General features: G+C 47.6%; 1 protein-coding gene and 1 non-coding gene across 2 annotated transcripts in view; one reads left to right on the top strand and one right to left on the bottom strand.

The window, feature by feature from the left end:
* Nucleotides 1-2,037: 2,037 nt before the first annotated feature.
* fgd (faciogenital dysplasia) overlaps nt 2,038-17,391 on the top strand; it is a 33,466-nt gene continuing 18,112 nt past the window's right edge. The window contains exon 1 of the mRNA XM_011602576.2: nt 2,038-2,349. Within this exon, the coding sequence (XP_011600878.1) occupies nt 2,328-2,349 (22 nt within the window). The 5' untranslated portion in view covers nt 2,038-2,327. The remainder of the gene's footprint in view (nt 2,350-17,391) is intronic.
* Nucleotides 8,843-8,915, bottom strand: trnar-acg (transfer RNA arginine (anticodon ACG)). Its single transcript has one exon. It is a non-coding gene; the product is annotated as a tRNA-Arg (tRNA).

Genomic DNA, 17,391 nt, shown 5'->3' with positions numbered 1-17,391 from the left:
TGTGTGTGTGTGTGTGCTAACAAAAGAGTCTTCTTCATGTTTACAAGCCCGGGCTGTCATGTGAGGAGTCCATGTGGAGCCTAAAGGAACAGGCGGCTGTGATCAGCTGATCTGGAGACAGCACAGGCCTCACATGGACACATCCACACATCTACACTGTAAAAATAAAGCTTTGAAAAGCAACTATGCAGAAAACAGTCAATTACCATAACATGTGTACCTGCCCGAGTAGTAACATTCCTAAATTTTGCAGCTGTTTTTCTTAAAAGCGTGACCAGTGGTGTTTGTGTGTGTGTGATCTCAGCCTTGTGCTGCTTCAGAACATTCTTTAGTCCTGACTCTGGGTGCAGGGTCAGTGTCCTCCCATCTGACTCACTTGTTATCTCCCCGCTCCCAAAGAAACTGTGGTGTCTTCTCCAACATGCCAGGTTACGGCGGAACCATCATCAGCCAAATACAGTAGGTGTTGGGTCGAGCTTTAATTTGCACCCCTGAGCAGAGGAATCGGGACTGACAGCTGAGTCTTGGGTGTGATCAGTCACATGATTGGAGTATTTGCACCATCGGGGGGGGGTTAGCACTCTGTATAGCTTATCTCACCTTTCTGAGGTGAATTTCACACCTTTGCTGCTTGACACCCCCCATTATCCTTCATTCCATCCTTACCTCACCCCCGCTCCTCCATCCTTCCCTTTGTCCCATGAATGCTGCTCTCTGCTCTGTGGTTATTAGCACTGGATCCTCGAGGGAGGTGGGGGAGAGGACGTATCCCAGGGGGAATGTTTGCGTTCTGCTCTCTGTCCCAGGCAGCATGAGGGGCAGGAGCTCCGAGCACGGGGAGGCACAAACAGGGGCTCCGGGATCCACTCTGTTTTAATCATGAGTTCACTCATCCAAGAAAACGCTATTCTCCGAAGAACAGAAGAGGGCAATGAGTTCTCCGTTGCTCGGATTTGCAAACGTCCTGGGCGCAATTGCGGCCACGGGGCAGAGGTAAAGGTCAACCACATCGCCCATCGCCCAGTGTGCGGCCAGACAGGGAGTCATTTTCCTCACAGGCCCTGCTGCTGTGATCCGAGCGGCTTCAACACGTGCAGCAGCATCCACACACACACACACACACACACACACACGGACAGACAGACAGACAGACGGACAGACAGACAGACGGTGAGGGAGGCCTGCTGGCTGCTGTCACGCCGCGGAAGAGTGGTTGGGAACAGTGGCAGCATTGAGGGAACAAGCTAACGCAGTCGTGCAAGAAGATGGAAGAAATGGACTCTGGCCACTTCTGAAGGCTGAGATCATTTGATGCAATTTCTAATATTTCTGCAATAAAATATGTGAAATGTGACAAAACCTTTGCCCCCCCCCACGTGTGTCACAGCTGTTCCAGTGTTCACAACTACTTTTACAGCAATAAACAAACATGCTAAGATACTCCAAGTGTAACCGAGGTGCTCCCGACTCCCTTTAAAGCAACAGCTGCCCTTGAAGGTATCAGAGCAGCAGAAGACTCTCAGATTTCATCAGCAACTCCGCTTTTATGACCAAAAGTGTGCAAATTCCTTCCCATGATTCACGGAGGCGGCTGACAGAACCCTTTCAGTTCCTTCCAAACTGAAGGCAATCAATTAAAAGGAGAGGAGAAGGTCTGAGCAGTGGCTTGGAAAGCCCGTGCCAGTTCGTGTTCCTGGCCTCCTTTTTTCCACACTAATGGGCAGCTGTCGGGTTTTCCGAGGCAGAGATATCTCTGGAAATAGAACTCATCCCTTTCATGACTTCACGTGACAAACCGCCTCAATGGCCGATGGGCACATCGTGGCTGGGAGTTCCATCCTGGAACATGGAAAACCTGGAAAAAAGCGGGGGGTGTTTAAACTCTGCTGACACGTTTGATTTTTATCAACGAGATTCAACTTAATTGTAGGTTTCCTTCTATTCTATCTTATCGTTGCAGCTTTCTCGAATGAATGGGACTGTCGTGCGCGCTCGCCGCGCCAGGAGCGCGCAATTCTTTTCTTTTTTTTCTTTTTTCTTTTTCCAGCGGCACACAGAGGAAAGACTTGAGGAGAGGGAGGAGTAAATCACTCCATGGCAGTGCTGTGATTCTGCTCCTAATATCACCCGGGTGGAAATCGCTCGCGTCCGTTTGGGAATCATGGAAGTGACTTCAGAGTGAGCGCGTCTTTTACGCAAAACGGTGGGGGGAGAAGGGAGAAAAGGAGACGCAGACTTCCGACGTTGGAGAGGCGAGTTGTTGCTACTTTCTCCAAGAAAAGGGGGCTGATTGAATCGAGAGGGACTGGGGAAGACGTTTGTGCAGGATGCAGGGGGTTTCAGCTACCGGTAAGTCCTAATAAAGTCTCCTCCGTCTTATCTCTGCCTTTGCTCCAAATGGCTGCGGATTGTTGCGGGATTTTCGGGGGGCTTCCCAAATGTTTTCGCCAGCTGTCAGTGGGGGCAGCTGCAGGGCCCGCATCGGCTTTCAAACTGCTCTCGGAATTGCGTTCGTTTGCCCCGCACGACCACCGAAACGGAGATTCTTAAAGGTCTGTTTGGAAAGCTTCAGCTGACACGGCAAGAATAGGAGCCAAGTCGTGCCGAACCCCGGGAGAAGCAGCTCTGACCTCACAATTGGCCTAATCTGACGGCAGAGCGCCCCACCAACACCACCCTCCAAACACACACGCACAGACACACGCGCAGAGGGAGAGACATAACGGCATAAAAGCCAACTTTAAAGTGTTGTACAAATGTTGATTATGTATGATGTATGTGAGAGAGAAAGAGACTTGATGAAGTGTGTGTGTGTGTGTGTGTGTGTGTGTGTGTGTGTGTGTGTGTGTGTGTGTGTGTGTGTTATAAGAAACGCCTCTAAACCAGTTGTTTATTATTCTCTGTGCCCAGTTTATTGTCTGTTTTTGTTGCATTTCCCTGAGTTGACAGATCTGGGACATTTGGCTTAATATCGCTGTCATCTTACCACACTGAATTACTGTGAGAACTAAACAGCTCAGAAAATTGGTTCATGTCCTAAAATCCCTCATGCACATTTAAGTGTTAGCATGCAGGCGGATATGGGGTGGGGGGGTGGGGGGGTGGTGTAGGTGGTGGGGGTCTATTAAGCGATAGAGATGGGCCCACATCAGGCAGCAGAAGACAGCTATGCAGAGGGAAAAAGAGCGTGTTTGTTGTGAGGCTCAAGGGGGGAATCGATCTACCGTCCTCCTGGCTGACTCGTTTTCCAGCAGTCCAGCAGCGTATCGCTTCTCTCCCACACACACTCTTGTTCCCAAGGCCTTGCCTTTTTTTTTTTTTCTCCAGTTCCCTTTCTCTCTCCCACACTGTCCCAGATCAATCTCTGCCGTGCCGTCACACTCCCACCCCTCAACACACACACACACACACACACAGGCAGTCAGATCAACCATGTTATTTTCTGCACTTCCCCTCAACTTTTGTGCTTCCATATGGGACAAATGCCATCCTGCGTGCTGGCTAATGCTTACTTTGGTGTGTATGATGACAGGGTTAACAGGGTCACAGCCTGCATCTATCAAATCTTTGGAGAATCTATCAAGATAAATCACTGTGCGAGCGAAGCGCAGCGAGATGGGATGGATCTGAGAACTCCATCGGGCTTTTCCGCCCTGTGAGAAGTGGATGGGCGACGAAGGTCTGCGCGTGCCAGCTCGAAGCTCCCGCACGGATCTCCTGACGGCCCGTTTAGCTTATTTATTATTAACAAAAGCTATTGGGTCTCCCCATGTTTAAACAAGCCAATGTAAACATCTCTCCCCAGTTTTAGATAAACACGCTGCACAGGAGTTCGGGGGAAGGACGGTGAGAATATTATCTGCCCAGCCCCCCTCCCTTCTCTTCAGCTCCGATGATCCCGCCGTTGCTCTTCGTGGCGCTCATTTTCGTCCCACATTTTCCAGCATCGTCTCGAATGCCAGTTTATACGTTAGGCGAGGAGAGCACTCGTGAAATCACTCTTCATGGGATCCACTTACCCTCCGATGCTCCCGAGAGCTGGTGCAGGAGAAGGCTGACCCCAGAGTTCCCCCCCAAAAAAAGACTGAGCCCAGCAGCGAAAGACCAAGGCAGACGGATTATTTGTGGTTGTTTGTGGGCGACTGCTTATTTTGGGACAGGGATGCAGTGCATGTGCCTCAGAGTCGCACATTGGGAGCTATTGTGTTTAATTAGCGACAAACAGGCGGAGCGGCTGCACACAGTGTCGGTTGTTGTTGCACTGATGGTTCATCGTGCTGCGACAAAAAGCCGCATTTACTGACTGTCAATAAGGGGCACCGAGGAATGCTCAATCCAGGAAGGAGTCGGACCTTCATGGTACCTTCAGAACAGCATCAGAGGCGCTGACAGGGGGGCGTTCTCTCACCTGGGCTCTGAAGGCATTTTACATGAATGTGGTCAGCCGCAAGGCGCCTCGGCATAAATTAGGCTGTAAAACCGGATTTTGACATGAAAGGAGAGCAGCAAGAAGGTCAGATTATGGGCTGCAGGGACCCAAGAGGCCCCGCCTCCCTCCAATTTCTGTTGTCACGTTATTCTCTGACCCTGCGTCTCCTTGTCTCCCTGCTTCTGCATGAGGCAGCGTGAGTCAGTTCCAGGGCCGATCACAAGCTCCGGGCCCGTTCTCGTCCAGCCCGGGTGTCACATTGATTTCCATAACATCGCGCCGCTCGTGCGCGGGCCCTGCGGTTCCTGAGTTTGCGGAGAACCAGCCTCAAACGCGATTCACCGCTTTTCTGCCAGGCAATTTCACGCCTCTATGTCCATCTCAGGGTCGTCAAATCCCTGCCTGAGCTGACAGCTCCACCTTGAATGCGAATCATGACGTCAGTGTGTGTCACCTCTGCCTTTTCACTTTAGAACTTTATTAGGTTTCGCTGTAAAGCGCCCAGCCTGCAGCAGGAGACGGAGTATGAACAGCCCTTGAATATGTCAAAAATTTGGGAGGGCTCATGAGCTGGCTTTGTTGTGATAGATACCTTCTGTGTGCACAGAGAATGGATCGCAGCGTCATATTGACGCTCCTGTTGAACAGGTTTTTGACTCATCGCCGAATTGTGACGCCACCGTGCAATCATCCCGCACGCCCATCACCTGCCGAGGAACGGATGAAGGTTTGGTGGCCGCGATGGCGAGGTGGCTGCCGTTGGGTGGCATGTGCGTGAATACCTGCGATGCAGCAGACGCTTACACGTCGGCGCCCGTGAGGCAAGTTTGACAACTGAGGCGGTCTCCACTGTCGGGTGGCTACGAGGTCCTCGTGCATACATACAGTGCATTCAGTAACATTTGTGGTTCATATTTCTGTCCTTTAAATTAATCATTTGAACACGTTGACACTTTCCTTGTCATTTTGTTTAAAAAAGAAACATTTACATGTAAGAATCTAAAACTTAAAATGAACGAGATGTTGACCGTTCCAGTAATATTATCGAGTATTAATTTACTCCTCTGTACAGTTTATTTCTAATTTAATATAATGTAGAAATGTTCAGAGGGGATTTTAGGAGCTGGACTGTAGCAGCATTTGTTCTGACTCAAATTCTCTTTGATATGAGGATGTTTCTGTTCAGAGTTACTGCGTTTTCCTGCGTACTGTGTTTTACTGGAGGTCTCTTGGCTTTCAGCTGTGTCTGGGCAACACACACACACACACACATGCACACACACACACTCAAACATACACTCACACAGAAGGCGGAAGTGACCTAGTTTTCTTAAATGGTACCAACTGTTGAGCGCTTCTAGAAATGGACACAATTAGCAAATGTCACCCAGCAAAGGTTCTGGCACGTTAAATGTGAAGCACTGACCCAAAGAGGCTGCGTAATCGTCATCCTGCTCATTAGATCGTGCGCCCTTTGGGCCGCGTGCTGCGGTGCGGACGTTCACGGCCTCTCTGCTGATTTTAAAATGGGGGGGGGGAAGCAGCTGTTTTATTGCGAGATCTGATAAACAGGAGAGAGAAAGTGTTCAGGTTTTACACCCGTAAATGTCGTTGGAAAAGGACCTCTGCGTCCGTCTGGGTTTCTCCTCCAGTCTGCTGTCTGTCTGCCTGGATTGGACCTTCCCTCATGAGGGGATTTTCCTGGAAAAGTCATATGGAAATATGCACTTAAAGCACGTTCCATGCTGCTTCTCTTTGTGTTTATGTGCATTTTATGAGCAAAGCTCCTTCTCAGCAAAGAAAAGTCAGACACAGTCAGTTTCCTGTTGGCACTGGTGAGGCAGGGAGGAAGAGGAGGGAGGGGAGAGCCGGGTTTGGGATGGTGGTCCTGGAAGTGTGACCCCATTGCTGATTAACCTTTCCACATACTGGCCATTAAAAAAAAAAAAAAAAAAATTGAAAACTGAAATTAGAACAAAATGTCAATTAAATAATCAAATTGACCATCAAAATGGCAAATACGTGTAACTTTTGGTAATTCACGGAATTAATTGAATAAGTGAGGAAACCAGGACTGGAAATAGGAAAACTCTGATATTGGACATAAAAACCTTTTTAGTGGGATCAGATTTGGGCCACAGGCAGGCTGGGAAAATCCTAAAGGAAGGAAGGATGAACTGTTACATTGTTATTTTTGGCTGTTCGTATGTTAACAAAAACATCTACATTCTTAACTTACATGTTGGCGTGTGGGCTCCTTGTTATTGTTTAGACTGTTTCTTTTTTATTGGCCATATTTAAGTATTGTAATTCCAGACTGAAATATCTTTGCACGGATTTGTCTATGGAACTTACTAACATGGCTTACATTATTTTATAAGCTATAGAAGTTCTGTTTTGTTACTTCCTTCCTTATTACTTTTATTATTTTCGTTATTTTAGACAGCGTGACTAGTTTTGGTGACGGCTCAGGATGTGCACAACACTTGGTCGGCCACTAGATGGCACTGCAGTGTTTTGGACTCATTTCCCCCGCTCAGAAACAGACTTCCTGTTTGAATTTTGAGTAAACACATACCGGTAAACGTCTTACTGTGGATGCAATTTCACAGGAGTATTTTTCTAGAACATGCTATTTTTTCCTCATCAATGTTTTACAATGTTTTAATCAAATTATTTAATTTAAATACTTTACACGTTCACTTAAGTCCCAGACTGTCCTTGATGACATTCAGGTGTTTTATGTGTCTTATAGTTGCTATAGTTTGTTATAATATAAACCATGTTATAGTTTATCTTGCTATATATTATTATTTCATTGTTTTAATGATTTTCTGGAACCTGACGTTCGCCCTGGAGTACAGATTCATGATTTTTTTTTTTTTTTTTTTTTTTTTTTTTAAACTAAAACCCGGTGTGATGATCTGCACTTTAAACAGTAGATGACAGCCTGCCTTCTAGCTCAGGCCATGGATGTGATCAAAACTACTGTTGGATCTGAACCCCAGACCCACCGTGCTTTACCATCCTGTCCCAGCATGCTTTGCTGCAGCCATAACTCTCATCACAGGACGGTCATAACTCCCGGCGTCTAATGAGGAGATGAGAGGTACATCCACACAGATGGATCCTGTTCCTGTCCACCACCGCGGACACTCTTCCTCAAACAGTTGTCACAGCCTTTCTGCATTTTCTTTGTCTTTCTTTAAAAGCCTAATTCACTATCCGGCACTTGATGTGATTTACATCGACCCTGGAAGGTCAAAATGTGATTAACAACAAAAACTCTGTCTCCGGATGTTTGCATTTGGTCACGTGTGAGCATCAGCTGGTTCCCTGGAAAAGCTTGTTGCTTTTCCCCCCCTAATGTTTTACACTCCTGCACCTTCGGCCGAGCGATAAATAAAATCTGGAGCGCGTGGAAAATATGTTGTTTAAATGCCATCTGTCTTCGAAACTGTGTGATGGGCCTCGCTAAGTTAGCGCACGCATGCACGCACACACGCACGCTCACGACTTTGCTTCCGTGTCTGTTTGTACCCAGTAAATCATAGACACAAAAATGTTGGAGAGCTGTGATGGTGGGCCAGCAATGTCCTGACAGAGACACTCCTCACAATAGGCACGATTCCATAACAGGTTTTGGGTTTGCTTCCCTGAACGACACCTCATTGGTATGTTCCAGTAGCAGAAATGTGACCGCTGCTCTTATTTTCAGTGTGTGTGTGTCTGTGTGTGTGTTTGTGTCACGTTTACGTCCTACTGAGTACTAACATCCTCTTTCTATGAGTAAAGTGGTTCCATTTTGATGGGCCCCACACCTCCAACGGACTCTTTGAGGGTGAAGACAGTGTCTGGGTCAGGGTTGGAGGGTTGGTTGGGATGGTTAGGGTTAAGAATATAAGCGTTTGTGTATGTGTGCATGTCTGAGGTGTCAAAGTCTTGACTCATTCACAACTGGAAGCTTGGCATGTTTTGCATTCTGTTCTCTTTTCAAGCTTTAAAGTCTGCTCACATCTCGAGTTCACGACCAGAGCTGCCTCATAAGGCGACTGTGGCTTTGCTACTGATGATTCACTTTAGCAGAGTACATGAAGCAATATTTTATATATTTTTGTATTAATGTTTTAAATAGGCTGAGCCAACTCCCCGTTCCGCGTAAGCAAAGAAGCTACTTTATATCGCTCAGTTTTGGCTAACGTGACGAGTTGATTTATTCTGTTGCAGAGGACAATGCAAACATATTAATATTCTTTGTTAAAAAAAGGAAGAGGACGATGGCATTTAGGTTCAGGTGCCATCTTGAATTCCTTGATGTGGAGTTCCAGTACCTTGTCAAAGTAACCTTGGCAACGTCCCAACAACATCAAACAGCTCTCTTCCACAGCTGAAGCTCCAGCTCACAAAAGATCACGAGCCAGCCAGGAGTCGAACCTAGAATCTTCTGATCCGTAGTCAGACGCGTTATCCATTGCGCCACTGGCCCGGCCCACTGTTGTGCTGCCATGCATTTATAGTAGTAAACACACCGTTAGCCACGCTAGTTTTGACCTGGATGATTGAGACTCTACACAGACATAAACACACAGTGATTAATGATGTTGGCTTAGTGAAGCAAAGCTTTCACACCACTCTTTTTGTGTGTTATCCATCATGTCACATCACTGCGGGTGAAATCACTAAGTGTGTGCGTCTGTGTCTCTTTCAAGAGACATTCTGACCAAAATCCCCCCACCCCCCATACACATGTACTGCAACCTTCACCATCCATCACTTTCCAACCTAACGCATATTCCTCTTTTTCTTGGCTGCAGGTGCTCTGCAGTGATGCTAAAATGTAAATTGTGTTGCCATGAGGTGGAGGTGTGTTTTAAAAACGTCAGGCAGATTGTGTGACGATGGTTTTGCGGCTGCTCGGCATCATCGCCCCCAACCTCTTTTGGTTCTTTGTGCCAGCTCGTTCCTCACGTGAACTCTGTATTTCTGTCTCTGCTGTGCAGTAATCTCTGCTGAGCCGTGTATAATCACAGGCCATCTGGGCGCCGTGGGGAGAGATGAGCCTGCAGCGTCAGATGACCAGACCTACTGCGCGTGGACCGCCGCTCATTTGCCCACGCTCACAGACACACATGTACGGTTGCACCTTTAATAGTTTCAAACCGGCGCCACGCCGCTCGCTTCCATCACGCCTTTCACGGCCACAATCAAGGACACGTGCTGTTAAAAACAGAGTTGAGGCAGCAGAAACATTCTAAACCGCTTTCGTTGTCATGTAATGATGCTCTGCTAGCAGAGGGATGCATTTCAAAGCTAAATTCTGATTAAAGCTGATGCTAAACAAGATCTCCATCCACTCTCAATCCTCTCGCTTCTCTCCTTTTGCTTTCTGCTCTGCACGCACCATCTCCATCGTGCCCCCAGGCCAGGCATCAGACCCAGGTAGAGGACCACCTTCTTGAGCAGCCCTACCCCACATGCTAGCAGATCTACAACCTCTCTTTTCTGCCAGGCTCTTTGTAATTCAGATAAGACCTCGATGCTGCAGAGAGGGTTAAATATTAATAATGAATTAAAAGATTCTCCTCGGGGTGAAATATTAATGACTTTTTCTTTACGGAGTGGTATCAACTCCAGGGAGAGGTAGATGGCGTCATCCTCCTCCTCGTTAGACTAATTTGAACACATCGTTTTGATCGAAGGTGGCTGCCAGGGTTAATATTTGAGCAGAGAAATGCTTTCAAATGCTTTCTGAAGATACACCAATTAAATCTGGCGCATACGCTAACAACACAAGCCATTCATGTTGACGATCCCTCCTTCTGAAAAGTCCAACTGATCCCTCCATTGAATCTTTGTGAACACAATTCCCAGAAGAGAAAGCCGATCCAGTGGATTAGCGAGCCCACATGAACGCCCGCCAGCAGCCGCCGAGGCCTACAGCTGTTAACCGTGTCCTTCCTCGACCTCCATCGTCTGCTGAGATTTCTCAGGTTGTTGTGTCTTCCCGGTGCTCCTGGACCTTCAGACGATGTGAGAATTTAAAAGTTATTTTCCCAGATTTGACTCTGGTACGGCGCCCGCCTCGCCCGCTTTTTGTGTGCGTGCACGCTACTTGTGGAGTAGTATGAAGATTATACGCATGCCTGGAAGCGTGCCCGTGTTTTCTGTTTGGAAAGAAAAAACCTGCAGTTGGGTCAACATGCTGTGGAATGTGAACAGTCTCCATGACAACAGCCCCGTGTCCTCCTTCCGGCTCTCATCCGCAGGGCGCACGCTGGGACGACTAAAGGGAGGGCGCCGATTGATCAGAGTTATTAAACAAAAACGCATCCATCCAAATTTTCTGGGTCTAGCTGGGCTTAAATGTTCCAGAGGTAGGACAGGGGATGATTTGAAGGCAGTTTTTTTTTTCCCAAGCCTGGAACCGTGCGGATGGCGTGTCATCCCATCTCTGTTATTTATGGCACTTTTGAAAGATTGTTTAAAATGTATAGAAAAAAGCCATTGGATTACATTTTCCATCCCATGTGTGTTTGAGTTTCTCGTGGATGAGGGAGTGTGTGGGCTGATCCCGTCGGGCAGATGTGTGGCAGATGCTGTCCTTATAGGTCAGCAGCACCAGGAAGATTTGCACGGGCGTTGTATTCGTTCGTATCGCAAGCGCGGGGAAGAATAATCACGCCGTCTTTTGTGTGGACAGATGGGGAGAGAGATCGTTGCTGTAATTAACGAGCACAGAGGGTGACAGAAGGGCAAAAGAGCCGTGGCGACGTTGGACGTGTCCTCCGGTTTTGGCCTGATTCGATAACACATCCAGCCCTGTCAGGGGTGCACCTCCCAACAATCAGGATATTAGAGCCGACTGAAACTGCATTCCAACAAACCGGCCCCTCTTTTCTTGGCTGTGCTGAAATATTACCGAAATAGATATTTCGACTCTCCTCATGTGAGACTCTTTCAGCTCAGCAGGTTGTCTGGGTGGGCAGTGCGTTCCATCACCGTGCAGAGCAGCACCTGTTCCTCCCTCCGTAGCGATGCATAATTCATAACCTGTTGGGAATGTCGGCAAACGCTGGCCAGGGAAACACAACTGGAGATGCTGAATCCCCGGCCGCGGCCCGCCTCTGCCTCCTCCCAAACGCTCTCGACTCACTTACAATTTTAAACCTCCTGCGATGAATCTCAAACAAACTCGGCCACCCATCCCCCCCCCGCCCCGGTCCCTCTCTTCCGTCGCTCTCCTCACTCCCCGCTTTTAAAGCCGATTCCCTTTATGAAACAGGGATATTCCAGCAGCGTTTCCATGGTAATTTGTGGCATTCGCCTGTGGGTTCAGAGCCGGTGTCGGTCGGTGTCAACCCCCCCCCCTTTTAGGCCGGTGTCACCTCAACTATTGAGTGTGAAGAGGGAGAGCTCTCGGATGTTGAGGCCGGGGGAGTGTTTGTAATTACACGTGCATATGCAGCAGGATGGAGCAGCTTGGTCTCGTCATCCAGCTTTTGTGATCCTCGTGTCTGCGGGGGGAAGTTACAGGGACAAGGGTGTACTCCCCAGGGACCCCGAGGCTCCCAAAGGTACACAGGAACATTCATTATTTACACTACTGATGTGCAAATTGTTTAAAAAAGGGGGGAATATGAAACTCAACTGATGGGAAAAGAAATACCCAACCAAGCCAAAATGGTTTGATTTTGCCATTTTTTTCTTGACAGAAGGGGACAAATACCAAAAATGAGGGTCATTAAAAACAAGGAGCGGTGAGAATAACTGTGGAAAGGAACGCTCCACCTCCTTTTGTAATGAATACCTTCTAAATATCTCCCTGTACACTCATATCCTGACACACACTCACAAAACTGAAGGCACTGTTACTCACACACTTCCCCCATCTTTCATTCATCTGCTCTTCCCTCTTTCTCTCCCTCACTTAACTCTCCCCTCCCTCTCCATCTCCCCTCATCCCCCCCACGCCCCCTCCTTCCAGCGGGCCGTCATTAGTTTCCATGGTGACAGTTGAGGCAGCATTATTGCCGGCTGAGAACTGCTCCTGGGCTCCTTTCAGAGTGGTGGCGGCGGCGGTGGCGGCGGCATTGTTTAGACTCTCTCTCTGCTCTGAATGGTGCCGGATCAGGACGGGGAGAGCGCAGGGCAGGAGGAGCCCTTCTTTTTGGGGCAGGGACGGTGCGTGTGTAGAGGGTGAAGGGAGGAGGTGGAGGAGGAGGAAGAGGAGGAGGAGAGAGAGTGAGAGAGGCAGGGAAGCAGCGTGGTCGTGGTTAGAGAGCCGAGCTAGCGAGGGAAGAGCGGCAGTAGCAGACTCATGCCGTCTCCTCACCGACCCTGCCCGTATCGCTCTGTCGGGTTACCAAAAACTGGCTTTTACCCCCCCGTTTCCATTTGCGTCGCACTGCAAGACATGAAAAGACCTTGTGAGATTCCAGAAAGAGAGTGAGATCAGAGGAACCCTCGAAGGCAGATTAGCCGGTGAGTTCCCGAAGCAAACGATCAAAAAAAACAACGTTTTTCTTTTCTTTAGGTGCATTTTAGTTTGTGTGTGTGTGTCTGAAGCAGGTGCTGCAGCTGCTGCACAGAATGCAAACGTCTGTCTGGGCTGTGTTTGGGTGTGTGGGCTCACAGCTGTCTGCTGAATGTGGGCTAATTCTCATGTCCCTCTGAAATATACATGCCGGTCTACATGTTTTATAGGAGACTCACTCGGGGGGCAGTTTTCTGCCTGGGTTCGTGTTGTTTTTTTTTCCCCGGGAGTAGCTGAAGAGGACGGGGTACGTCTGTCTGGGTCCTACTACGTTTGGGTTGTCTCTTTCATCTGTGCTACGGTGGGTAATTAGGAGTGAGAGCTGGGCCCTCCGGCTCTCTGAGCAAGTGATGTGTGATGAGTAACGTAGTGAGCAGCAAACATTGCCAGTTTTTTCAGTTCACTGCCCCAGTGTTGTTTCTCCGATAAGACAGCTCTGAGTCTGGGTTTCCTCTGACTGTACTACAACTTCGTAGATCAATAGGTGCTCGCTAAAAGAGCCAACAAGGTGACAGTGGGTGTAAGTGACTACTATCGGCTCAATGATGTCATTACAACCATGCATGACCTCATCGGTGATTTAAATCCATTAACCACTTAAACGATTGTTGCACGATCCGTCCCTGTATTTCATTACTTCCGTTAGTGCTCCGTCTCTCAGGAATTGTTTTTTTTTTTTTGGCACGTTATAATTTAGCTGACAGTGGGTTCCAGGAAGTTTCCATGCCAACCGGCAGCAGCTGCGTGAGCGGAGCAGCGGCCGAGTGTGTGGCAGCCGCTGTGGCATCGCCTAGAGACTGGAAGACACCAATCAATGACCTTTTGACCCAAATCAATGTGCTGGTGCTGTGCAAAGCAGGCTCACGCTCTGGCTGACACACATACTGCACGATGACCGCGCCGAGAGGCCGCGGCGCCACTTACATTTCCTAGATCATCGCCGGCTCCAGTAGCGTCAAAGCAGCCTGATCCTCTTAGACTGAAGAGTATTACTGTTAAAAAAACAGGCCTCTCGTGTATCAATGGGATCACGGCTATTATAAGGATTTATTCAAAGTGTAATTAAGGTCCCACAAGCCAAATGGATTTTTTGGTGTACTTGAAGCCAGCGAGAGGAGGGACAAAATTCTTCTGAGGGACACAATGTTACATTTTTTTCCCCCTGCATTTTTCCCCCTCTGATTCAAAGACATATTTACTAAAAAATAAACATTCTAAGAAAAAGTGGCTCGCGTTTGAATGTTGGAAGAAAAGCGAGCGACCAGCGCACCGCAGCGCGTTGTCGTGACAACACACTCGAGCAATTAGTCAAGTCAAACGTAGCATGAGTAAGTATTCATAGACTGCCATGCAGGAACCACCTGTGCTCAAAGCTGACATGCAAAAATATCATGAAACAGGGTCAAGAGAAGCTCTGGGCAGTGGAATAAGAAGCGATTCACTTTTTCCAACAGCATGTTGGTGCAGGTTTAGATTTAGAGAAAGCCAAAGCAAAGGATACTAGACCATGCTGTCCACAAGTATTTGGACACTAATTGTGAAGGTATCCATCCACATGTGCTGGAAGGGTCTCTTGTCTCTTGTACACGAGCTCATTAAAATCCCAATAGTGTTTTTTTCCTCATTCTTTGGGTCAATCAAGAGGAAGGAAGCATTCCATAATGGTCAGCAATCATGGAAAACTTGTGGGGGCAGACCACAGGAAAAACAGAGAAAATACACACCTAGAGACGTTTAAGAGGGGTGCTGATTAGTGCACCCCGTCACCACGGTAATTATTCCCACAGCTTCCTTTTTTAAGGTTACCTGCTGTGTTATTTTTCCACCTAAAGCTGTGTTTTCAGCATGGACATTTTATCAGTAAAAGTATCAGCTTCTTAACTGTAAGGAGACATCTTTTATCCAATCTAAATAAAGCTCTATTTACGTCTGAAGTTAGGCTTTTACTTTGAACTCGCATGCGTGTGCCCGTGTGCCTGCGTGCATGTGTCGTTCACCGCTCCATACAGTCTGGGCAGGCAGTCAGAAAGTATTAAGAGCCCTCTTGTCTCCACTGAAGCATGCACACTGTCTTTTGTTCAGAGTTCTCACAGCGGACAGAAGCGAGGAGGAAAATCTAAAGCAAACACACATTCGCAAACAACACAGGCTTCGCAGTCCTCGATCGATATCTCATATTTTCTCATTTGCCCTCCTGCTGCAGAAGGGGAGACACTCGTCTGCTGACATTGTCTCTTCCTTATTAAAACGTCACTTCAAAGAGCAAAGGGCTTGAGTTCTAATGCTGTAACTGCCTTTGTAGTTGTGCCCTGCTGCACTTAACTGTGTCCAGCGGCCAGTAACAAGTCATTCAATACATTTATGCTGCAAGGCGTGCACACGTGCATGGTTTTTTCCAACTCCTGTGCGCTTGTTTTGCGCTGCCTTGCATGCATTTGTGCATGAGACGTTTAAACATCTGAAATTATATGCATTTTCTTAGCACTCGTTAACCAGGTAATCTTTTCCTGCCATGTGCACATCAGGGGTGAACTTTAATGTCTCCTTGTAAAGTGGAACGACAGTATTTGTGCACATGGAACTGCTTTTAGCAACTTAAAGAACGTCCATAAATGGCAAATTTAATGATCGTCCTGTATTTTGCAGTTTCCAAAGCTTAACTTGATGTTCAAAGTCGCTGCCTTTGCCAGCAGTCTTAAAGAGGAATACTCGATTATGTTGCCATAGTGGATTTAATCGAATAGGAAGCGGTTTATACATTGTGAAAATGATAACAATCGTTATGTAATGTGTAAAACCATCAAAGCAAGTCATCTGCAGCTATAGCTGTGAACACACGTCACCTGCACCCTAAAGAAAGGCCCCATGATGTTGGCCCTGGCGGTCCTTCTGTCTCCTGTGTGAGTAAAATAACACGGTGTGAAGCACTGCAGCGTTGTGTTGTCAGAGGAAATTCTGCAGCCATTAGAGAGGAAACAGGAGCCTTTAATAGTCTGTCTAATGTACACCTGGCTTTTTTTAATAGGCCTCTCCTGTGTGTGTGTGTGTGGGTGTGTGTGTGTGTGTTGGCTTCTGCCCCCATTTCCCAGCTAATTTTACCCTCAACAAATCCCATCTCGAATAGTATTCTCTCATATCTAATTAAAACAAATAAATTAGGCCCTCTTCAGTCGGTATTAGAAGTTTCATTTTTTCTTAGACTGCACTGACATAGAGAACAAGAATGGCTGAGCAGCAAAATGTTATCAGACCCATTAAGGGTGGGTTTGACGGTAGCTCCTGGCCTCAGATGCTCCTTGCTGGACGGCAGCCATTGCTGATGCTGCCGTTCTGGAGCCAAGTGACATTTTGAAAATGGCCCTGACGTCAAAGAAGACGCGCCGGTGTTGAGTGCACACTGACCTTTTTGTCCGGGTGCGTGTGTGTACGTTGGTAAGAGTCCAGCATGTCTTAGCACCAAGGAGCACTCGGGGGGAGGGGGTGGGGGTTGGGATGGTGCCTCACCAGCTGCCTGAACCCACCCTGTACTTCCCTGGAACGGACCAACCAGGGTTGGGTTCAATTGGCTGTAGTGGGCAACATGTTGACCTGCTCTGGGCGGGTCTGTCTCAACTTTGGGCCCTTTTAATGATCAGCAGGATGGTAGAACCACCCACCCACCACACCCACCCCACATGCTGATATCTGTCCTGTCTGGAGCTGCAGGATGGTACAAAGAGCATATTTTACTCAACACTGAATTTAAAGAAATTATTACCGGTACTTTTTATTCATTTGTGGGGATCTGGTCTTGTTTCTCAATCACTGGTATTAAAACATATGATTTAACTAGCGTGTGTGAGGTCTGGGTGTAGTTTAATAAGAATTTAACTGCCACGTGCCAACTTTGTTTTCCTCTCAGTTGCCTCTGGAAAAAGGTTTATGGAGTACACCTTTCCTTGAGGCATCATACCAGACAATTTCTATTCCGTAATAAGGAAGAACTCATCTATAATTAACCAAAACATCTGTGAACATACTGTATGTCAACAACGACAGCCCCTTTGTTATAGACACCAATAAGTATAGAAAAATACAATAACACAGGGTTTCCATGTTCTCATTTTTCCAGGTTCTTTTCAAAATAGAAACACCCCCTTTTCCAGAAAAACAAGTGCGAAAGCACAGTGGAAAAGCTGGATTTAGTGGACGCGTTCTACATATAGCACTTCCTCTGCTGCTCTGATGGTGGAGGCCGGGAAGCTTAGCGTAGCTCTGTGGTTTAATGTTAGCTGTGATTTAGCCGCCTGTGAACTGTCTCCTCACCAGAGGTTGCGTTTTATTTCAGGAAAGAGAAGGACCGGGCCGGCAGCCCTTTTTTTCGGCAGCTACCGAATGTTTTTTCTGTCGGCGCGCTGGAACACCAAACTAAAACATAAACCACGCAGTC

Source organism: Takifugu rubripes, chromosome 3 (assembly GCF_901000725.2).
Source record: "Takifugu rubripes chromosome 3, fTakRub1.2, whole genome shotgun sequence".
In the NCBI taxonomy this organism is placed as follows: domain Eukaryota; kingdom Metazoa; phylum Chordata; class Actinopteri; order Tetraodontiformes; family Tetraodontidae; genus Takifugu; species Takifugu rubripes.
This window is presented reverse-complemented; position numbering and strand designations above follow the sequence as displayed.